Raw genomic sequence first — 23,972 nt, 5'->3', positions numbered from 1 at the left:
TGAGTAACCTTGAGCCCATGATGCAGACCTATATACCCTATATATACTTTGGCCTTGAACTCTTCTTTTGTATACCTCAAATATTCAAAACTGAGCTCGTAATCTGCACTCAGACGTTCTTTTCTCCAACCTCACCTGGTTCAGTGTGTGGGACGTCATCTACCCATTGGGTGAAACCAAGAAGGGACCTATGTTCTACACCCTCAGTTGTCCACTCATATCTGTCTCCTGCAAGACCCTGCTAGTTTTACCTCTGAAATACTTCTTGAACCTATTAGCCATCTCCATCATCATCTCTACCTGAATGAGGATGATTACTTCTTAACTAGCCTACCCCCATTGTCTTTTGCCCCTTGTAATCTCTTCCTCCTACTTCAGCCAGAGTGGTCTTTTACAACACAGATCTGATTACAACCCTCTCAAGCATAATCACTTTTGTGCATTCTCATTGCTCTTGGTATAGTAAGACTGTGTGGTATATGATATGTCGTAGTATCCTTCCATGACTGCTTGGCCCCTAGAGACAAAGGGATACCCACATTTCCTGGTGATCAACATGATCTCTTTGTCCCAGGTTGGGTTCCCGAGATGAAGATTAACAACGAGACAATTTTTCAGGGATTACATTTAGGATCAATATCGCTGAAAGGGAGGAGAAGGAAGCAGGATTGGATAGAAGGAGAAGCTGAGCTGCATTGAAGTCCCAGTGAAGACCTCAGCTGACCTCCTATAGAGCTTTGGTGCTAGGACGCCCCTTCAGAGTGCCCTGAGCTGGAGTGACAGAGCTGGGCCTTTATATCACCATGTGGATGAGTTATTGGATGTGGCATGTTACCAGGCATGACCTTGGGCAAGGTGGCTCTTTCAACTAAGGCAATTCCAAAGAGGACGGACAGCTGAGGGCCACCTTCTGCAGACTGGTGCGTCACAGTATCCACCAGGCTCTTCGGGATGTCTTTGACCTGGGAATCCTTTGACTCAGAACAAGTATTAACTCCCCCACAGTTAGGTCCTCAAAGCTACCTCACCTCGCCCAGGTAAGCGAAAGTTCTCCAACCTCTCTTGGTCTGACCTGGGCTTTACCAATTGGAGAAATTTAGGATGAATACCATGGAGGACTGAGAAGCAGCTTCCTCTGGGCTCTCTGAGTACCTGGGTCTGGGGTGAGCGCTGGGAGAGGACAGAAGAAGGACAAGAAGGAACCTCAGACCTGTGAAAAGTGATAAAACTTGGGTATATTAACACAGAAGTCTCCCCGCCACACATTCCTTGTGTTGTTCTCCTAAGAGGTACAAGAAGCAGAGAGCCAGCTGAGGACAAGATTTTGAAGTTTTTTAAATGGATTCTTTTATCAATTTTTTAGATTCACAGAAAAATTGAGACGATAATACAGAGTGTTCACACATACCACGGCACAATTTCTCCTATTATTAACATCTTATATTAGCCTGGTACATTTGTTACAATTAATGATGTGATTTTGCTTCGTTATTATTAACCAGAGTCAATAGTTTATTTAGATTTTGTCAGCTGGGGCTGCTATAACAAGACACCATAGACTGGATGGCTGTAAACAACAGACATTTATTTATCACGGCTCTGGAGGCTGGAAGTCCAAGATCAGGGTGCCAACATGGTTGGGTGGGAGACCTCTTCGGGGTCACAGATTTCGCGTTGTATCCTCTTATGCTGGAAGGAGCTAGGGAGCTCTGTTGAGTCTCTTTTATAAGAGCACTAATCTCATTCATGAGGATGGAGCCCTCAATCTAATCAGCTTCCAAAGGCCTCACCTTCTACCACCATCACATTGGGCATTCGGACTCTAACATGAATTTCAGGGGGACATGAACATTCAGACCACAGCATAATCCAATGGTCTATTGATTTTGTTCCCCAAATTATTCCAGCTTTCTGCTTTGGGAGCTCTTTCAGTTGATTCTTGCACCCCTTTGACCTCAATCCAATCAATGAGGTTTTTCTTTAATTTGGTGGTGTTTTTTGGGGCACTTTATTTTCTAAAGGTATTGAATTTTTGATGGTATTTTTTTTTTAAAGATTTTATTTTTTTCCCTTTTTCTCCCCAAAGCCCCCTGGTACATAGTTGTATATTCTTCGTTGTGGGTCCTTCTAGTTGTGGCATGTGGGACGCTGCCCCACTGCGGCCCCATGAGCAGTGCCCTGTCCGCGCCCAGGATTTGAACCAATGAAACACTGGGCAACCTGCAGCGGAGCACGCGAACTTAACCCCTCGGCCACGGAGCCAGCCCCTTGATGGAATTTCTTAAACACAAAGAAGAGAAAGTAGTCTTTAACAAAAGGGCTTCAGAAAACAAGAGTCAGATGACTGAACAAAGGAAAATTTTATTTTGAAACCCAACATCTAGTAGAAACCAATGTCCTCAAGGAAGTATTCATTCACTTATTTAAAAAAAAATGTGATGATCTACCATATGGCAGTCACTGTTCTGGCACTGAGGATACAGATAGTCCCTTCTTGTTAGAGTGACATCCTGTTTGAGGAAGAGACGCACACAAGCGGATCTCACTTGGCATGGTGCTGATCTGCATGAATTTCAGTTACCACGGCTCAGTTAAATACCATCCCTCAACACACGGTTCAAATTCCAGCTACCACAGTAAGTTTGATGAGAGCAATTGCATAAGTACAAACTTGGCTGCTGGCTTTTCTTCAGTTCACAAACCACTCTGTAACTAACAGATGCTCTTTATGGTCAGTAATCAATTACATGACTTCTTTCAAAGTCTATAGTGATTGATCACTGGGACTCTGTTACTCAGTGTACGCACGGACTGCAAAGCATGTAGCTGTGTTTTCTCCTTGTCTCCCAGTGATATACCCAAATGACAGTTTATAAAAAAGAATTATTGCCAAAGGGAATGGACAACAGAGATGAAAGTGCAATGGAGAAATGAAAAGTGATGAGGCTGGAGGTGAAAGGCAAATACAATGTAAGTGGAATTACAGAAGAAACAGCTGACCGTGGGGATGTTGACACTGATACTGTTAGATTCTGGGTATGCAGCAGGAGGAACTTAATGAAAGCTAACTTACCACATAAATGAGGGAAGTGGTGCTGAGGAAAAGGGTGAAAATGTCCCAGAGGCAGTGACATTAGCAAATACTTCAACTTAAAGGAACTTTGTAAAGATTTCACAACAGTGAGAGCACAAGGGAGGCTGATACAAACTTAGAAAAGAGTCTGATGACTCACACAGGCAGAGGAAAGATGCTCGCTCTATATTGTAAATTACTCAACAAGAAGAAAGTAAACACTGTTCAAACTGCTCTTGATACGTTTTCACAAATAAATAAAATACTTTCATTCTCAATGTTTCTCATGATTCAAGTGAAAGTACACTAAATCAATATTAGTTTTTCTATTTTTTCATTTTCCTCTACATTTAAAACTGACACTAAGAGAGTTTCTAATGTTTGGGGGAAAATTTTAAAGGTCACACACAGCACAATCATTATTAGTTCCATTGAGTATTGAGGTCATTTTCCATGGTTTCAGTTTGCAGGTCATTCTTACGGTCCTGCACTACCGTGCAAAGTGAGCACTGCCATGTTTAGTATGTGAGATGGTAGTAAGTGCTAAGGAACCAGACCAATCAGGTCAAGAGGAATTGGAATGGCAGGTGAGAGAGAGGAACTGATATTTCATATAGGGTGGTTTATGGAAGTTAAACTGCTGGCAGCTTCAATTGGCCTCATTGGCAGTGTTTACACCACAGAAATTGGCAAGCACTAGAAATCAAGGCTTTTTTTCTTTTGGAGAATCAATTGTTTAATATTTGCCATCTCACCACTACACATAAGCATGTTGAAGGTAGAATTGAAGATGGGATATGGATAAAGAGAAATCAAAGATGACTCCATGGCATTTGGACTGACAGCATGTGGACCATGAGCAACAGGGCTGGGAAGGATGCAAGAGGATGGAAGAATTTAGAGTTTACATCACAGAGAGAGGAGGGAAATGTTCTTTCTGGATTTGAGGAGTAGGATGTTTAGGCAACAGGGAAGGAAAATAATTTCTCTTCTTAAAGTCAGGATCTGGTAGGGGGCTGGCCAGGTTGCACAGTGGTTAAATTCTCACACTCCACTTCGGGGACCTGAGGTTCACAGGTTCGGATCCTGGGCTTGGACCTATGCACCGCTCATCAGCGATCCACATACAAATAAAGGAAGATGAGCACAGATGTTAGCTCAGCGCCAATCTACTTCAGGAAAAAAAGAATCAAGAAGGATGTTCATTTGACCTCAAGAGGCAGTAGAAAACCTCAACAAGGCTGGAGAATGAGGGGTAGGCAGGGATCTAGAAGGTAGAATAACTCTTGATGCATGGACATGAGTGTGTAGTTCATGGCCAAGTCCCAAGGCGAGGGATGAGAGACATCCTGCTATGTGTAGATTTGACTTGTTTCTCACATTCCAGGAAGGTGAGGAGTCAGTCCCCAGAGGTAGTTACCATGGCCCCCACTCAGGAGCACATATGAAGACCCAACTCTGGGGGCATCAAGGACTGTGAGAACAAGCAGCAGGAGAGTGTGAGCAGGCAGGTCTCCAGGGACGGGAGGCATTTGGAGCAGTCTTGGACGGTTCTGGTCATCTTCTTTTCTTAGGCTGGGCTCTTCAGGGAAGGAAAGAAACAACAGAGATTGAAGGCGGCAGGATCAGCAAAGGAAGGTAGGAACTGTGGGAGAATGGCTATGTTTAGTTATCTGCTCGATATTCAATAAATGCTCCCTGCATGCCTCCTATGTTCCCGGGGCTGTTCTCCTCCTGGGATGCCTGTTGTGACAGGACAGGCCATGAGACATGATTCTGCCACCTCACCCTTCTTCCCCAAGTCCTGGTCTCCCTTCCCCGTCCCTTCCACTCTGTCACTCAGAGGGTCAGAGCGGGAATAGCCCTCAGAGCAGCAGATCGGGACTTCTCCATTTTATTCTAAAATGTGGTTTCCCTTTGCCCAAGCATTCAAATAATCTAGAGGTGATTTCCAAGGAGACCACCCACTCAGCTTCCCGTCATGCATACTTCATCTGCCCACTTCCTCCACAGAACCCCTAGGACTCTGGGGACACCCTTTGAAAACACTGATCCAGCCCACCTCCTGCAGGACCCCACACAGTTCCTGGGATTGAGAAACTCTTAGAGGGATCCACGATAATCCCGAGTGTTGAGGGAGAGGTGTCCCCTGACCCTGTGTGACCTGTGGGCTGGCCCCTCTTGCTGACCTTCCCCTTTATGGAACAGACCTTGTCCTGCCCTCCCTGCCCCACAACTTACAGTCAGGCCCTCCGCTTCCTGTGGACATAGATAGCAGAGACCACGATGGCCAGCAGCACCTTTGGGCCTAGAAGGAAGACAACCAGAGGGGAAGTAGACAGCTCTCGGTCTGGAAAGCAAGGGACAGGAGGAGCCATTAGAGGGGCCAGACGGGAGTCATTCCCAGGCCTCCACTGACTCCATCTGGGGCCACCTGAGCCATCAGCATTCTGAAGCTTTTGAATCTGTGTCCTGCCCTGCACTCAGGCTTGAGGCAGAAATCAGGGTTCAGAGGTTCCTCATTCTCACTCACCCCCTTCTCAGGCTGCCTGGGTTGTTCCCCTTAAGGCAAGGGTGGAGAGAACTTGTCCTCAGTGACTCGTTAATTGTGGCGCCTGGTTTACTTACTTGATCTTCGTACCTCTATGGAGCAGGTATTATCTTCATTCTGATGAGGAAACTGAGGCTCAGAGAGTTTTGGAAGGGTCACAAGATTAGTGGGATTCACACCTAGGGAAATCCACTAGTGTTGTCCTATAGAATGACCCAGACAACTCCTCTTTTGGACCAAGACAAGTCCAGTCTCTCAGGGTTATAAGAATGAATGTCTACACAGCATGTAAGTAGAGGGAGGACAGACTTCACAGTGGTTGAGAGAGCTACAGGGCTGCCCTCGTTCATACCAGGGCGAGGGTGGATGACCCCATGTTCTCAGGAGCTGAGGGAGCCCTCAGGTCTAGGAAATGGGGTCTCATGGTTGGGAGGGGCTTCGAACACCATACAGCCCTCTTTGACCCCACTGAGCACGGCAGCTGAAATTTTTCTGTTAGACACGGAATCTGGGGAAGCAAATTTTTGAGTTCTTGTATTTACAATGAGCAGTTTTGCTTTGAAATAAGAAAGGTATTAAAATAATTTTTTCAAATAAAATTCTGCTTGAGGAAGGAGAGGAGACGTCACCCTCTTTTGCTCCTGGGGCTGTTGGAGGATGACAGTTCTCATTGAGCGGCTCTCTGGGACTTACTCTCAGGTGAAGGGAGCTGCATTGCCTGAGTTTGCACCTCCTTCTGGAGGGCAGCTCGCATCAGAAAGACTGGCTGAACTGGAGTATAGAGGCTCAGCCCTCTCCCCTCCATTGAGAACAGCTCTGAAAGACCCCCAGGCTGTACAGCTCTGTGAGACGGCTGAGTCTTTGTTGTGCCTGCTTTGTAGGTCAACAGCTCCCTCTCCCAGGTCTGCTCCTTCACAAATGCATGTTGATCCTGGCAGCACTCCACAATAAGCTTCTACATTCTCATCTCCTTTTCAGAGTCCGCTTCCCAGAGGACTGACCTAGGGGAGTTCATCTGGGAGTGCTCTGGAAAGTAAACTCTAAACGCAGATTTGGAGCTGGATCACTGGGCTGGCCAAGAGGACCCCAGCACTGTCGGGAAGTGGAGCAGAGGGAGGCCTGGGCTTCCCCTCGTGGTGCAAGTGTTCAAAGTTCACCAGTTGTGAACTGGGTGGGTATGACCAGAGGTAGGGAATACTTTGGGTCAAGCATTTGAAATTCAGTTGGGAAATGGTCGTTATAAGGACTGTAGAATTGCATGGCTGTTGCTGGGGCATCAGTCCTTTGGAGAAAGACAAGGAAAATTAGAGAGATTAATCCCCTGTTCAAGGTTAAGTGTGAGAGCCAGAGGACTTCCTGGCAGCACTGCAGAGTCTTATCTCCTAGAGCCAGAGGGCAGAGGATGATGAGGATTGGGCCCAGGACATGATTATATTAGCAGAGCTGCAGAGGAGGTTGAATTCTCAACTTCACTGGGACTTCTCTGCCACAATAGGGCCCTGATGGGAAAGGACAGACCCTGAGATGTGGGACAGGCACATATTGGACAAAGCACTCAGGAATCTTAGGTGACTTCTGCATGCTGAGGACAATGCCCGCAGCACAGCTCCTTGTCTCCAAACACAGCCTCTCCAACCACAGGAAAACATAGAGGGAAAAGTAAATTCTACATAAAACTGGATCTCAGTATCACTTGAAGAGAAAATCCTAGAACTACAAAATAACTGTGAGTTAATAAGAAATATCACCAAACCCTAGTGCACAATTGCTCAGTAGGCTGCCATCCCAGCCTCACCAAGCCACCAGGAAAAGCGATAGGGCAGCTAGCTGAGGAGCCTCAGAGTTATTGGGAAATCCCACCGCCAATATTAAATCTACCTTAAATTTGAAAATGTTGGAAATGTGTCCTCCAGGTTAGAGCACAGATCATAGGAAATGGTTTCAAAGTTTACCTGATTGAAGGGTTCTTTCTCACAGAATCCTCAGAATCTGTGAATATGTTACTTACATGGTAAAAGGCATAGTATTGGTGATTAAGTCAAGGATCTCAAGATGGAGACACCATCCTGGGTTATCGAGTGGAGCCAGTTTGATCACAAACATCCTCATAAGAGAAAGAGGGAGGCAGGAGAGTCGGAGAAGGAGATGTGAAGACAGAGTCAGAGGTCAGAGTGAGGGGGGCCCTCACCGAGGAATGTCGGCCTCCTCTAGGAGCTGGAAAAGGTGAGGACAGTGAGTCTCCCCTGGAGCCTCCAGGAGGAGCGCAGCCCTGAGCCCATTTTAGACTCCTGACCTCTGGAACCGTAAGGTTGTAAATTCATGCTCTTTAAAGCCACTAAAAATGTGGTGATTTGTTACAGCAGCAATAGGATCCTAATACAAGGAGGCTGGGACATATAAAGGACAGATGTGACTAAAGGGCTAGGCTCAATTTAAAGTGCATAACTTCTAGGGCAAAAAGGCAAAAAGAGAAGGGAAAAGTACTGTTTGGGAGTTGAGTAGCAAAGAAAAGAAGGAAACGGGGGGAGGGAAATTTAAGCTTCTGAAATATAAAGAGAACCAGAAAACCTCAGAGGCCTTAGAACCTGTCTCCCACTGTCAAAACCAACCAACCCAAACTCCATTGACACACCTGGGTTATGCTGTGCTGAGAGAAGAGAGAGCCATTAAGCTAGAAATATTGTAAAACACGCAAATACCATAAAAATGGACATAAAGATGTGCATCCTCACATCAGACCCATTGCACCCAGGACTGCGGTGGCTGGAGCCCTCAGACACCTGGGGAAGCCTGGGCATCCTGCAGCAGCAGTGTCACAGGAGCATCTTGGACTTTGCCCAAGCCCCCAACCTAGACAATCCAAAAACCATGTCCAGCCTCAGTACACTAGCAAGCCTTTCGTTCAGGCACACTGACGGCATCTGGAAGTAACAGCCCTTGTCTGAGCCCTTGCAAAGATGAACACTAAGGAGCAAACACAGGCTGTTTCAGACAGGATGGCGAAGACCCATCTCTCCCTGATCTCCCTTCTGACCCCAGAAACAACATGAGGTACCAGCACAGGAGGACTCTGGAAGGAGGATGAGGAAGCAGACTGGATGGGCCCCTGAGGACTGGAGTGAGAACACAGTCCCTGGGGGTCTAATCCCCCTCTCCCAACTGCCCAGCACAGGAGGAGACCAGGATGGCATTAGACAAAGGAGAAGTGTAAAATCAGTCATCACATTCCTGCCTCAAGAAATGAGAAAAGGAGGAACAAAAGAAACCCAAAGCAGGAGGAAGCAAATAGCAAAGAGAAGAGAAGAAAAATCAATGAAATTGAAAACAGAGAAGCAGTAGAAAAAATTCCTGAAAGGAAAAGCAGCTTCTTTGAAAGTATCTATAAAATTGAAAAACTTTTAGCAGGACTGATGATAAACAAAAAGGAGAAGTGGCACATTTCCAGCATCAGGAATGAAAGAGGAGGCATCACTATGGACCCCGCAGACATCAGAAGGATAATGAGGGGAGACTGTGAGCAAGCCTACAGGCAGATGTGACAACCAGAGAAAACGGACCAAATTCCTCAGAAAGCACAGCCTACCACAATGCACTCAACATGAAGTGAATAATTTGAATAGCCCTAAACATCAAGGAAACTAAATTCATAAACTAAAACTCATGAAAAAGAATCCTCAAGACCCTGACAATTTCACAGGAATATTCTACCAAGCATTTATAGATGAAATGCTTTCATTAAATTTGTAGAAGAAATTAAACCAATTTTGGTGCAAAGAAAACAGTTATAAAAGACATTTGGGAAAATGTGAGCATATGCTCCATCTTAGATGATATTAGAGAATTACTGTCAATTTTATGAAGTGTATGATGGTATTTGTTTTGTAGAAAAACCAGTCTCCTTAATGATATGACCACACAATAGTGGGTCCACTTGCACGCAGTTGTGCATAAATGACAAGTTATTAGTGGACACAGTTATGCAACTCTGTCGTCTTTTGTGTTAAGGGAAATTGTCTTCCTTTCCCTATCTTTACGCTTCTTTCAAGCAGGGTCATGGACACTCGGTGCCCCAGAGTTGACCCAGCAGATGAGGACAACACCCTAGAGCAGATGGAAGGAATGTGGCCCATTGAAAGGTCTTCTGGAGTAAAGACTCCTGGAAACCTGACCTGACTCCCTCTTGACATTACCTGAGACAGAAATAGGACATATTCTGTTCATAGAAAGGGGAACTCTGTAGGTCCTTGGACAATGCCCAGCTGAGGGCATTGTGTCTCTTATTAGCACCTATTTCCTGCACAGGCTGGTGGTCCCTGTTCTCAGGGACTCAGATTTACCTTGATTAGGTTAGCCCAATCTCCTGGTTTAACAGCAAAAAGTCTTCAACATCATCCCCTACCTTGGTCCCTGAGCCTCTTCTGTAAAACTCCAGATCCCCAGGGTGGTTGAAGCAGGAAAAGAGATCACAGATGAACTGGCATCTGCATATAGTAAATGTGCAGTGAGTGGTTGTGATTATTACTGGTACATTGTCAGAAGTCAGGGGACAAAGGAGGCCGGTGGTGTGACCAGTCAGGGTCGACCAGATGCCTGGTCCAGACTCACACCTCATGTCCTCAAGACTCTGCTTTCCAGAATTTCACAGAGTAGTAAGTGCAGAAATCTGCTGGGGGGATATTACTAATGTGGATGGAAAAATTTAGGATGGAATAAAGACTAGGCAGAACTTAGAAAGAAGAAGGAGGAGGGAGGCATGGTGACGTCATCATTGTCAGGTGGAGAAAGCAGGAGGCAGGATGCTATGAACAGGATAAGCTCCCTCCCTCCCTTCTTTCTTTACTGTGTGTTTATGTCAAACATCTATAAAAATATGCACCAAACTCTTACCAGCGCTGACTCTTGGAGGGTGGGATTTAGGGGAGGGGAGCTCAGTTCCAAATGGGACTTTATATTTATAGACTTCTAGATTATTCTATAATAAGCAATAATTGCTACTTTTAACATTTAAAGAAACCCAAAATTTAAAAAGAGCCACGTCAGTAGGAGTGGAGGGCTCACCAGGGGTTCCACCTGTGTCCTGCTCCTTCTGGTGGGCAGAGGCCTTCAGCATATGCTGTTTGCTGATTGCCGGCTGTCCGTCACGCTCCACCTGGCAGGTGAGCACCACATCCTCCCTGTGGGTAGATGAGTTCACCAGCAGCCAGCTTGTCCAGTTAAACGTCCCATCCTTGTTCTCTATGAGGGTTGAGGCTGTTTCTGTTCGGGTCACGTTTCCGTTCTCCAACCAGGTCAGCTTTAGGCGCGGAGGGTAGAACTTGTTCGCCTGGCAGGTGACGTTCACCAGGTTCCCTGCCATGGAGTGTTGGGAAACCTCCAAGGTGGGTGGAACTGAAACAGCACAGGGCAGAAGCTCTGACCTTATGGAACAGACAGATCACAGAGGAGGGCGCCATAACTGACCTGCCACTACAGATGGGAATCACACAGGACAGTGCCAGGCATGCAGCAGGTGCTCAAACGGTGAAGGTACACTCTGCATATGAATGAATCACTAAGCACAGTGCCAGGCGCACAGTAGGTGTTCAGGGGCTAGTAGCTCCTGTTAGGGTTACAATGAGTGAAATCAATAAGCACAGCCCTTTGCATGCAGTAGGAGATTAATAACGGTAGCAAAATATATAAAATCACCAAGCACATAGGGGCTGGGCTTAGAGTAGGTGCTCAGTAATTGCAGATGTTATTGGGAAAGTAGATGACATCACCTAGCACAGAGCTTGGCACATGGCAGTGGTCCACCTGGCAGCCACCACTAAAACATGAGTGAGTGACCAGCATATCCAGGTGACTGGTGACTGGGAAGGAGTGTCAGGAAGTGGAATCAAGGCAATTCAGGCCTGGAGGAAACAGCAGGGGGAGGAGCTGGCTTGGGGGCTTGGGGGCAGGTGCGGGCTTGGGCTGGGGGTGAGAGGCGTCTACCTCGGATGGTCTCAGACAAGTTGGCCGTCCCACGAAGAGGAGGGGCCCCCTGCAGGGTGACGTGGGCCACCTCGCAGATGACCTGGGAGCGAACATCCCCCGGGGCCAGCAGCACCTGGGCTGTGCTGGAGACGCTGTAGGACACGCTGTCTCCTTCTGGGTCCACATTGGTCTGGGAGTCTGGGAGCTCATTGCCATTTTTGAACCATTTCAGGGTGATGTTTCTGGGGGAGAAGCCGTGGGACTCGCAGGTGAAGCTCCCTGTCTGCTTGGGCGGGGCCCTCGCCGTGGGGCCTGAAAGCACGGTGGGGGGAGTGGGGGGAAGGTGGGTAGAGCATTTGGCTACAAAAGGAGCATTTGTAAACAATAAACATAACTGTGACTGTATCACTGATCATAAGTGTGTGACACTGGTAAGAAACTTCACAGGCATTACTTTTCACTCCTCCTATTAGCGCTGGGAGGGCGGGTCGTCCTCATCTTACAGAGGAGGACAACAGGCTCCAGAGGTGGACTCTGACTAAGGGGCAGGGGCATGGAACTCCAGGCCTGAGTTCATGGCCCACCTCTTGCTGTGCCAGGTGGATTCCCACCAGTCTGGGCACAGGAACACAATTACTAGTGGATCTCACTCTGTATTAACTGTTCCTGGCTGGCCTCCCCTGGAAACCTTACTCACTTCAGAGAAAGCGTTTACAGGAGTGAACGCATGTGAGCAGTGGCACAGCGGGACCACCATGAAACCTGGAACCAGGCTGGCAGGTGGATGAGAGGAGTGGCTGGGGCACATCCCAGCTCCTCCTCTGTGAGATGGGGCAGCTGGCATTTCTCCTTGCCGGGTTACAGTGAGGGTTAAATCAGGCAGTGGAAGCATTTTTGCTTTCAGTAAAACAGAAGATGCTTCACAAAAATAAACAAACATAGATGTATCTTTAACCTAGACTTAATTCATATCCAGAGCTCTCCCTGCAGGTTTTTATGAATTTACTCCATAGTTTTCTTTCTTTCTACAATTGATCCAGCAGGGTCTAACTGTGCCAATGCCTGAATTGGAAAGAGTCGGGGTGAAAGGATGTTTTTCTGAATCTGGATTCTTCTTTCGTGACAGTTTTGGGTTGATAACAAAGATCACCGAAGCTGAGAAAGCCAAAGGCGGTTAATCTCTTAATTGTTGTTAAGTCAGAAGAGACACAGACACAGGCCTATGGAGCAGTGTCCTGAAACACACACAATTCAGTGAGTCAAAAGTGAGGGCAGCCTCTCCCTGTAAACGGGTCCTATAGAGTGTCTCCAAAGTGTCAATTATTACCCAACACCTTCTGCAAGAGTCACAAATATTTGCCTTTGTGAAGAATAAACTTGCTCCCTAAAACTTGTTAAACATTTTGAGGACATATTAAGGAGCTGTCACTTGAATAATTCAAATCATAAAAACACCAGCAGCCCTGATGCCCCAAGACAGATGAGATGCTGTGATCCATCACCTTTTGTGGAGAGCATCTTGGGAGGCTGAGCCTGCCTGATCCCTCTTGGCCCCTCAGCTCCTTAATCTGCCCGCCAGCCCCTTGAGGGAGGCCCGACTATGGTCCCGTTTATGGGATGACGCTCAGAGAGGAACAGGGCTGGCCGAGGGCGCACAGCAGGTAAAGGGCAGAGCGCATCTCACCACACACACGGCTGATTCATTTTAGCGTCTCTGTTTTTCATCCTGAGCCTCAGTGTCTGTTTCTCTACAAAGTGGATCAAAACACCACCCTAGAGATGGGGAGGATGTGTGTAAAACCCAGAGCCTGGTCTATAGTAGGTGCTTAATAAATAACACCTGTGATTGTTATCATACGATGTGGTCATGTCTGGTTCTGAAATAACCTACTAGTTTTAGGTAAAACAAAAGCTTTGCGGAAACACCAAGAAAAGTCTTGCACCCTGCTCGTGCAGCTGCCATGAAAAGCTCAGTAGAAACCCCTGATATATGATTCTCTCCCTCTTTTTTTAGTGATCCCCTCAGGAAACAAATTTGGCGAACTGGCTTTCAAAACACACAGGCGATCACAGGCGTTTCCTGCAGATCAGCTCTTTACAGAAAACTGAGCATCTGAAAGGCTGGAGGACCGATCTCGGCAGGGCCGTCTTGGTGGGTGGAGGCAGCGGGCGCTGTGGGCTGAGCAGGAGTGTTTGTAGGGATCCCAGCCTGTGAGACACGTGTGTTTAGAGATGGGAAGGTTTCACCAGCGATGAAGATCGGATTTGAACGGGGTGTCTGGGCTGCCCGTCCTCGGGGTGGAGAGGGCAGGAAGCTGCTCTCAGCCCCAGGAGCACCTGGGAGGGGTCCTGACGCTCCACTCGGCCTTATGTTCTTGGGCTCTGAAGAGCTGTCAGGGGCACCTGCTATTCTGAGGCACCCACAGCCCAGAAGCTGCTCTCGCAGCCCCAGCGGCAGGTGGAGCCACTGTTGTCAGGGGAAGAAATACAGCTTTTCCTCTGTGACCTCAGAGAACATCTAGCTCAGGGCTTCTCTGCCCTGGCTGTGCGTCGGAAAACTCTGAACTAGTTACAAAATTCAGCTGCCCAGGCCCATGTCTGAACAACTAAGGCAGAATTTTCAGGGTGGAGCAGGAGCTGGGGAAGTTTGTCAACATTTCCCAGGTTTTTCTAATGAGCAGCCAAGGTTGAAAGGCACCCAACCCCAGCCCCCAAACCCTGTTTGTTCTTGAGACCTAGAGAGGAAAGTGATCCTCCAAGGTCCCACGGCTTCACACATCACAGTTCACACTGATGGAACATTACTACACACCAGGCACTGCTCTGAGCACCATGAGTATTCCTCCTTCAGCCTGGCTGCTCTGTCAGGTCGGTACCATCACTGACAGATGAGGACACTCAGGCCCAATATGGGGAGTGATAAGTCAGAGGTCACAGAGCTGGGAACTGGCAGAGCTGAGATGTGAGCCCAGGCAGACAACCCGGCCCATGCTCTCAACCATCGCACACTGATGCTCAGTGACACCGGACACCACCACATGGCGGCCTTTCTAGAAGTCTTCTCCAAAGCTCACAGACCCCTGGATGGTGGCTGTGATTACCCCACTTCACAGCTGGGGAGACTGAGGACTCAGGGAAGCTGACTTGTCCGAGACCACACAGATTTGGGGTGAGAACACCCATCGCTCACTGCGGGTCTGGTTTCTCTCCAGGCTCCTGTATCACTCATCGCATCCTGCAGAGGCTGTGTGATCATCCACCTTCTACAGGGGAGGACACTGAGGCCCAGAAGAGGGCACTAGGTCCCAACCTTGATGTCATGCCTCTATTTGGGGGTGATGCTCTGTGCTGGCTGATTTACACAGAGCGCCTCAGATCCTTTCAACTCTCCTAACAGGAATCCAGGATTATCCCCATTTTACAGTTGGGGAAACTGAGGCTGAGAGAAATGAAGGGACTGTCTCCTCCCTCCACTGCATCCCAGGGGGAATCTTCTGTGAACCCCAAGGTTTCATGTCCATCACAGGGCAAGTGCCCATCTTCCTGAGCCCTCATGCTGACCCTCCCTCCCCCTCTGGGATTCCTGACTTCAAGCATTTACAGGGAGGAGTCCCTTCAGAGTGCCCAGGCCGGTGACCCTGCAGCAATAAAGGGAGGACACGGGCTCCTGACAGCTGGTCTAGAATGTGACCTTGCTCTCGCAGGGCCCCCACACCCCTAGGAACTGCCTCCTCCTCGTCCTCAGTCTGCAGAGTCAGGAACGGGCTGCACAGTGTTGCTGGGAGTGCGGGCCCCTCTCTGCTCGTCCACACTGCCCTTCCCAGAGCTGCTCCTGCAGGCTGCTCAGTGAAGGAGCAACATCACCACACTGGGGGAGACTCCTGAGTGCTGTGACGTATGCTGAGCCCGGTGTTTTAGGAACAGGCTCAGCCCATCATGAGACACCTGCAGGATCTGTCTGACCTGGGGTTGGAAAGCTAACCCTACTTCCCACATAGGACTTTAAAAAAAAAACGTGTACAGCTGAAGAACAGAGCAATGCGAGATTTTGAGGAGAGGGTTGGAGCTTTCTCCACACTGTGACAAGCACAGCGGGGTGCTGCAGAGCAGGGCTGTGAGTCAGGCTGCTGGGAGTTCAGCCTTGGCTGCCCTGCCTGCTCAGGTCAGGTCCCCTCTCTGAGCCTCAGTGTCCTCCTCTGTTAAAGAGCTACAGCTGGCCCCTCCCTCACAGCACTGGTTGTAAGAGTAAGTGCTGTGATGGAGACACAGGTGTGGCCCACTGCTGCTCCCTGTCCCCTCTGCCTCCCTCCTTTCTCATCCAGGGCATCATCAGGGCAGCGGCTTGGGGAAGCAGAGTGAGCCCTCTACTAGAAGGCAGCAGGTCTGAGTGGCGGTGCAGCCACTTACTAGCTGGGATCATCTAGGGAAGGGAGACACCTTTGGGAACTTCAGCAATATCTGCAACGTCAGGATAAAGCCAACTTCCCTGTCTCTATCTGGGGTGTTGGGAATATGAGGGAAATCTTTCAATACCCACACAAATTAAAATACACCCTCTGACCTACGATTCCCCCTCCAGTGGCATCTCCTACATGAATAGGTGGTGCATGGACAAGGTTCTCCCCTGCAGGGCTGTTTTACTATCCCAAGGTTGGGAACAACTATATCTATGGACAGAAGACTAAAACACAAAGGATGCGATCTCCACACAAGGGAGCGTTATGCAGCTGTTGAAACACTGGGCAGCTCTGGGTGCTGGTATGGAATGCTTGACCGGGGATGCGGTGGCTGAAGTTTCGGAGAGGTTCCTAATTAACTCGGGCCCCAGGTCTGAATGAGAGGCGTTCTGAACCTTTGTGAAACTGATGGAAAGGAGAAGACTGGCTCCCTGTTCTGCTGTTTGCTGCAAGGACTTTTTATTCACGCCTACTACGCACCAGACTCTTTGAAGGAAAGAGTGTCCAGCGATGGGCAAGATGGAAAGATGGAGTCTGCCTGAATCAGATCAGCTTCTGGAAAGATCCTTTCATTCACTGGAAATGTGACCATGGGCTAAGTCCTCTATCACCTCTTGGCCTGAGGCTCCCCATCTCTACATGGAGGTTGGGCTGGATGGGTCTAAACGCCCTTCCTGTGCTGACATTCTGGAATTCAGGATCCTGGGCCTCTGGCAGAAACCCTAGATGAGCATCTTTGCTGCCTCAGCAAGGAAGTCCTAAGTCACTCACATGGGGAACCTGTTCCCTGGGTGAGGGACATTCTGAGACGACCCAGCTCTGCCCAGAGCCTTCAGTGACTGTGTGAGTTGGTCCCTGAATCATGAGGGTTTTATGGACAGACACACAGCAGACACCCAACGTGTGCATCTCCTCCAGCCAGGCTGTCAGAATAAAGAGTGAGTCTGTGCCTCTTAGGGATTCTTAGTGTGATATTTCTGAAGATGAAATGAAGAATCATATGTTCTCCCCTCCGTGCCCTGCGAGGATTTCTCCTCACAGAAAGGAAAGAGAACGTGAGCTTCTTGGGCAAAAAGTCTTCACCTGCTGTGTCCGCTGCTGCTTCCCCAGCACCCAGAGCACAGCCTGGCACACAGTAGGTGCTCAGTAAGTGCTGAGTAAAGGGAGACTCAGCCACAGTGTGGGGCACTCTCTGGAGGCAGGGCGAGGTCTGTTCTTGTGACTGGGCGGGTCACTCAGACTTTCAGTTCCCTCGTCCCTGGATCCAAAGGGCTGGACGGGATTGGAAAAGGCAAGGGTTGTGGAGCCAGGCAGATGGTGGTTCCAGACTCTTCCCACATTTACCAGCTTTGGGGCCTTGAGCAACTGGCATGCCCTCTCCAGGTCTCAAGTTCCCTGATCTATAGAAGGGGGTGAAATCAGATCATGAGTATAGACACCCACTGCCACGCCTGATTCTTGTTGTTACTCAAAGAAGGGAGGGCGTTGTTTTCGACATGTTGTCACACACCAGGGGACAAAGGAGGCCCACTCTGTACTCACCACTCACGGTGAGCTGGGTGCCTTGTCCAGACTTAAAATCCTTGTCAAGTTTCCCTTTCTGGAACTTCACACAGTAGTAGATACCAGTGTCTGCTGGGGTGATGTTTCTGATGCGGATGGAAAAGTTCCTGTTGTTTTTCTTTGTGTGGTCTGAAACAGTTGTCACTCGGGGGAAGGGGCCTCCTTTGAAATTGTAGATTAACTTCCGGCCTGGCCCTTTCCCCCTGAACCACTGGACGGGCCCCTCGGGGTTCAGGGAGGTCATAGTGCAGCGCAGAGTGGCCGTCTCTCCAGCTGCGACCGACACTGACTTGTCAGGCTGATTCACCTGCAGCTCCTCACCTGCCACTCCTGGGGGGAAACAAACATTATTTATTCATCCTTCTGTGATCCTGCAGTTTACTCAAGTGTTTTTCATTAACAGCTCTCCCTGACTGAGTGCACACCGTGAGCCAGCCTTGAGCTCAGCACATTGCATGGACACCATGTGTAACCCTCATAACAAGGCTGGAGGTGAGACTACCACAAATGAGAAACCGAGGCACAGAGAGGTTAAGTAATGTGGCAGAGAGTGGGTGTGAGGGCCTGAGCCCTCTCTGGGGGTTTCAAGCTTCACCAAATACTTTTGGCTGTCCACTTTCTTTTTCTTTAAGATTTTATTTTTCCTTTTTCTCCCAAAGCCCCCCGGTACATAGTGGTGTAGTTATAGCCGTGGGTCCTTCTAGTTATGGCATGTGTGATGCTGCACTAGCGTGGCCTGATGAGCCGTGCCATGTGTTCGCCCAGGATTTGGACCAGCGAAACCCTGGGCCGCTGAAGCAGAGCGTGCAAGCCCAACCACTTGGCCACAGGGCCGGTCTGTCTATTTTTTTTTTTAAAGATTTTATTGGCTGTCCACTTTTTGGCCCCACAGCATGTTGCATTTCTGGCCATTGCATTGAGTGGGATCATGAGACTTTTTAACTAATTAATTAATTATATTTTATTTTTAATTAATTTGTTTTGAGGAATATTAGCCCAGAGCTATCATCCGCCACCAATCCTCCTCTTTTTGCTGAGGAAGATTGCCCCTAGCTGACATCTGTGCTCATCTTCCTCCACTTTATATGTGGGACACCTGTCATAGCATGGCTTGATGAGCGGTGCAAGGTCCATGCCCAGGATCCGAACTGCTGAATCCCGGGCTGATGAAGCAGAGCATATGAATTTAACTACGCCACGGGGCCAGTCCCACATGAGACTATTTTAGACCATTGAGTTACAAGCAGAAGTGATGAAGAAATTTTGTGGGATAAGCATTTAACTGCAAGAACCTCTATGCATCAAGTTCCCTCTTATGCAGAGATCCACATGCTCATGATGCCTCTGCTCCACCAGCCTGGATCCTTGATTGAGTGATGAGCAGAGCTCCCAACACACAATGAACAGGTGGTTTAATTAAGAAGTAAAACGTTGTTTCAAGTTCCTGGGATTTTTTAATCCATAACATAATCATTTTATGATTCCCTAATCCTGCTGTGTAACCAATTACCCAAAACTTAGTAGCTTAAAACAACAGAAATTTATCATCTTATACTTTTGGAGGTCGAAGTCCACAAATTGGGGTTACAGGGCTGAAATCAAGGTGTCAGCCAAACTTCATCTCTTCTGGAGCTTCTCTTCCTTGTGCTTCCAAATTCTAGAGGCTGCCCACGTTCCATGCATCATGGTTCCCATCTTCCTGCCACTCCAGCCTCTTCCTTCCATTGTCACTTGTTCTTCTCTACCTTTGACTTTCCTCCCTCCTTCTTATGAGAACCCTTGTGATCCAATTGGGCCAACTTTGAAAATCTAGGATAATCTCCCCATATCAAGAGTCTTAACTTAATCACTTCTGCAAAATGCCACACAAAGTAAAAATATTCACAGGTTCTGGGTATTATGAAATGAACCGCTTTGGGGGGCCACTGTTTTGTCCACCACACAGATTTCTGCTGACTATTTCGGAAACCAGTTTCCAGAACAAAAACCTATGTAAATGGCATTGACACACAGGTTGAATGACAAGGCAACATATTGGAATCTGATAAAAGGGCAGTTCAAGCAGTGCACTGATGAAACAGTAACTAAAATAAAACTACAAATCAATAAGAGAAGGAGAATTGGAATATTCACAAATATGAAGAAATCAAACAACCCACTCTTAAAGAAAATCCATAGCCAAAGAAGAAATCACAAGGAAAGTAGAGAATACCTTGGGACAGATGAAAACAAAACCACAACGTGCCAAAACTTATGAGATGCATTGAAAGCAGTGCTAGAGGGAAATTGATAGCTGTAGCGGATACGTTAAAGAAGAAGAAAGACCATAAATCAATAGTTCAACTATATACCTTAAGAAATTAGAAAAAGAAGAGCAAAATCAACTCAGAGGTAGTGAAAGGAAGGAAAAAACAAGGGTTAGTGCAGAGCCTGATAAAATATGAATAACAGCAGAGAAAATGAATTCACCAATGCACTACAGGCTCCTAGATCAGCTCCTGGCACATAGTAGGGACCCAGGAAATGTTTGTATGATGTGTGAACTGCCCAATGTGACACCTGCCTCAAACCCTGAAGTCTATCTTAAGTGGGTGATCTCTATGGAAACTTTGTCAGATTCTGAGTTTCCCATGGGGGTGACTTCATGAAAAACAGGAGGAAATTGCATATACGCAAGACGCAGAAAGGCGAGCGGGAGAAAACGACAAACCCGCTTTCCCACAGCACCTTTCCCCACAGCCAGTGGCAGAAGCTGCAGAAATCTCATGGGATGGAGGTGGGGTAATGGTTAAATCTGTGAGCTCTGGATCAGTTGCCTGAGTTCAGATCATGGCTCCACCGTTGACCCTTGAGCGACCCTGAACTCTCTGTGCTCCTGTTTTCTCATCTGTAAGGTAGAGGGGACCATAGAATCTACATTGGATACAATGATCTCATGAGGTAACAGCTGTAGGCGTTTCCAACAGCGTCTGGACATGGGGAGAGTTCAGGAAACTGAAGTGATTACTCATTAGATTCCTGAGGGATGGAGTCTTCAGCTGACATTAGATGATATGGATATGGACATGGATATAATTTAGACACAGATTAGATAGGCAGGAGTCTCTTTATCTCTGTCCTCTTCTCTCCCTCTCACCTCTATCCAGCATGGAATAGAGACTCCAAGATAGTAACGCATGAGTTTGCTTCTCTGAGGAGTTTGGGGAGCATAAGGATAAATTTAGAGAAGCAGGTGGGATGTTGGCTGAGACAGAAAGTTAAACGTCTGTTCAATGTGCATTGCATGTAGACTAAATATGATTCGAAGAGAGCGATAAGGAAAGTCTTCTCGAAAATCCTGTGTGTGTGTACAATTCCTCACACTCACTCATATACACACAGACACACATGAATACATGCGTTCACAAATAGACACAAAAAAGTGTGGCCTAGCATGCTGGCAGAGAAGATTGTTTTGAGGATTAACTTAACTTATAATTCATATCAAAAGCTCAGTAAAAACAATTGGCACAGAGGAATCACCCAACACATGATTAACACAGGTCTGTGAGCACACACAGCACAACTGGACTCTGCTGACCTCACAGTGCCATGATGCTGACGACTATTATTCTGTTAGCTCCTCTGTGCTTTCTGATTTCTCTACAATTAGCCTGGTCTGAGAAGGTGAGCAACATAACAGGGTTAAAGGAAAGAACTCTGGACCCGGTTGACCCGGCCTTGAATCCGGGCTGCTCCACGGCCTTAACACACACAGTTCTCCTTGCTGCTGTTTGAAGCATCATCTGTTTTGACGCCTCTGGCAACCAGCTGCAGGTGATGGATCCACAGAGAAAACGCTCAGATGCCTGATTTCCTGCTCTCAGATGACGCCCAGTCCTGGTCCTCCCGTGGTAGCTCTGGGTGGTGTACCCGTGTTTACCTGGAGGCCCTAAAAGCCCAGGGGCAGAGGGAGGGGATTCTACTGCAAGGAATGCTCACCTGTGAGTCCAAGCAGCAGAGTCAGCAGCAGGCAAGGAGGAGGGCGGTGGGGCCAGGAGGCAGGGACGGGCATCTTGGAGGCCTGAGGAGCTGCTCTGTCCAAGTGTGTGTGCTGGGGAGAACCCTGACCTCTGTGCTCTGTGGAGGGGAGAGATGGCCCACCTCCTGTGACATGAGAGGAAGTGCCTATGATGGCGTGACATGATTGTGGCAGTAACTCACTCTTAGATTCTACACAGTTCCTGCTTCTGGATTGTGAGATAGGAGTCAGGCAGAGAAGGCGGCTACAAGATGAGGAGTCACTCATCTTACATTTTCAGAGAGACTAGGACAGGCCTAGAAGAAATAATGCATCCTTCCTTCCTGGGCCTCTCCTCTCTCCACTGGGCCCTTCAGCCCATCTTGAGGTCTTCAAGGAGATTCCTCATTTGCGAGTCCCAGGCCAGGAAGGATCTATGGTTACGGGCTGTGTCCCAAACTCCCAAGCCCAAAATCCTAGGATGTGGCCGGTTGCGGGCTCTTTCTGCACCAGCCTCAACTGAGAGCTACTCAGCTGGAGGAAGGAAGAAGGTTTGCCATTTTCTGCTCAGCTTTGGGATGGAACCAGGTCTGTTCCTGAAATGACTCCCTTTCCAACCCTTTATTGATGTAACTGGTGAAACTTAGCCCAAATGCACGGTGCAGTGTGGACCTCAGAACTTGCATGTGCCTGCAGCCAACAAAGGGAGTCCTTTCCTGACTTCTTGCAGGAGAGCAAGTGGGTCACATGACCCAGCAATTAATCTTTCAGGCATTTATCTCAAAGAAATGAAAACTCATGTCCACACTAAAACCCGTGCACAAATGTTTGTACCAGCTTTCTTTGTAATAGAAAACTAGGATCAACTCAAATGTTCAATAATAAGTGAGTAGTTAAATGAACTGTCTTGCATCCGTTACAAAGAAACACGACTCAAAAATAAAAAGGAGTAAATTATTTATATGTGCAACAACTCGTAATTTTCTCAAAGGCATTATGTTGAGTGAACAAAGTCAATCTCAAAATGTCACATACTGTAAGATTCTACTTATTTAACATTCTTGAAATTATAGAGATAGAGAACAGATTGGCGTTTTCCAGAGATCTGGTACGGCGGGGATGGGTGTCACTCTAAAGGGCCAGCACAAGGAGGACCTTGTGGTCATGGAATTGCTCTGCATCCTGAGATGGTGGTGGTCACACAAACACACACATGAGAGGCCCAACCTAAGCAAAAGCTGGGAATGTTACAAGATTCAGCCACGAATAACAATCTCATAGTCATTGTAACATAGACATTGATGAGTAAGTTATCCAAAATTGTAGTATAATTAGATTCGAGTGATGGGGACTAGAAAGTGTGCATGTGTGGTTTGGGGTCAGGAGTAACAGAACATTGTATCCCCACCTTCTATAGTGTGAAGTCAGTAAACAACATCTAAGAGCGAGAAATCAAGGAGTAGCGATATAAGCAGGCTGTATGCAATATGGCAGTAAAATCTAGAATAAACAGTGAAAAGAGTCAAGAATAGTTGCCTCTGGGCGGTGGAAAATGATGGGAGGTTAGGGAGACTCCAGTTTCCATGTGTAGAACTCGTAGAATATTTAACTCTTTTAAACCATGTGCATATGTAACTTTGATAAAGGGAGAAACTAATTTTAGATAATTAGATTAGTGTTCTCAGAGGTACACAGAAAAAGAATGCTCATACTATTAGAATTAGTAAGAGAGTTTTATAAGATTGATGCTTAAAACTCAATTACAATCCTATACAGTATTCAAAATCCGATGAAAACAGTATAAACACTTTTAAAGATTCCACAAACTAGAAAGCATTATAGATAGCTCTAAGTAGGGACGCATGAGGGGAAACCTGTAAACCTGTGAATCCAAGGTCATAAAGGAGAACCTAAGTAAATAGAAGTGTCCGTGAATGGGAAACCTCAATATGAGAAAGATGTCAGTTTGCCTGAATATATATATAAACTCAATGCAATCAAATAGTAATTATAAAAGTGTTTCAGGAAACTTGAGAAAGTGATTAAAAAAATGCATTTGAGTCCAGAATAGCCATAATAGTTTTGAAACCAGAAAAGGTGGGAAGATTTTCCCAAAAGAGGTATCAAAACTTATCACAGGGACCGTCCTGGTGGTATAGTGATTAAGGTCGAAAGCTCCACTTGCACAGCCCGGGGTTTGCAGGTCCAGATCCTGAGGGCAGACCTACACACCGCTCATCAAGCCACACTCTGGTGGCATCGCACATATAAAATAGAGGACGACTGGTGCAGATGTTAGCTCAGGGACCATCTTTCTCAAGCAAAAAGGGGAAGATTTGCAACAAATGTTATCTCAGTTTCAATATTCCT

General features: G+C 47.3%; 1 protein-coding gene across 2 annotated transcripts; it reads right to left on the bottom strand.

Annotated features, from left to right (window-relative positions):
• Window positions 1-5,316: 5,316 nt before the first annotated feature.
• Window positions 5,317-21,656, bottom strand: LOC106827912 (signal-regulatory protein beta-1-like). 2 transcript variants are annotated; one of them, XM_070485422.1, is made up of 7 exons: window positions 21,584-21,656; window positions 17,585-17,932; window positions 12,413-12,431; window positions 11,601-11,905; window positions 10,683-11,012; window positions 10,512-10,522; window positions 5,317-5,415 (listed from the first exon to the last, which is right to left on the bottom strand). In XM_070485422.1, the coding sequence occupies exons 1-7, from the start codon at window positions 21,654-21,656 to the stop codon at window positions 5,317-5,319; spliced, it is 1,185 nt and encodes a 394-aa protein (XP_070341523.1). The 2 variants fall into 2 exon arrangements, with proteins under 2 accessions (XP_070341523.1, XP_070341522.1); XM_070485421.1 differs by lacking the exon at window positions 10,512-10,522 and having other exon boundaries at window positions 10,660-11,012.
• Window positions 21,657-23,972: the final 2,316 nt, after the last annotated feature.

This window comes from Equus asinus, chromosome 15 (genome assembly GCF_041296235.1).
Source record: "Equus asinus isolate D_3611 breed Donkey chromosome 15, EquAss-T2T_v2, whole genome shotgun sequence".
NCBI classification, from domain to species: domain Eukaryota; kingdom Metazoa; phylum Chordata; class Mammalia; order Perissodactyla; family Equidae; genus Equus; species Equus asinus.
The sequence above is the reverse complement of the archived record's forward strand: the minus strand, read 5'-3'. Positions and strand labels throughout refer to the sequence as shown.

Excerpts from the sequence above, each read along its gene's own strand:
- LOC106827912 (XM_070485421.1), bottom strand. The coding sequence starts at position 21,656 with ATGCCCGTCCCTGCCTCCTGGCCCCACCGCCCTCCTCCTTGCCTGCTG. Across the intron at positions 17,933-21,583 it reads TCTGCTGCTTGGACTCACAG|GAGTGGCAGGTGAGGAGCTG; the intron begins GTGAGCATTCCT and ends GTTTCCCCCCAG. Across the intron at positions 5,416-10,659 it reads AGCCCTCCACTCCTACTGAC|CTGTCTACTTCCCCTCTGGT; the intron begins GTGGCTCTTTTT and ends CCAGACCGAGAG.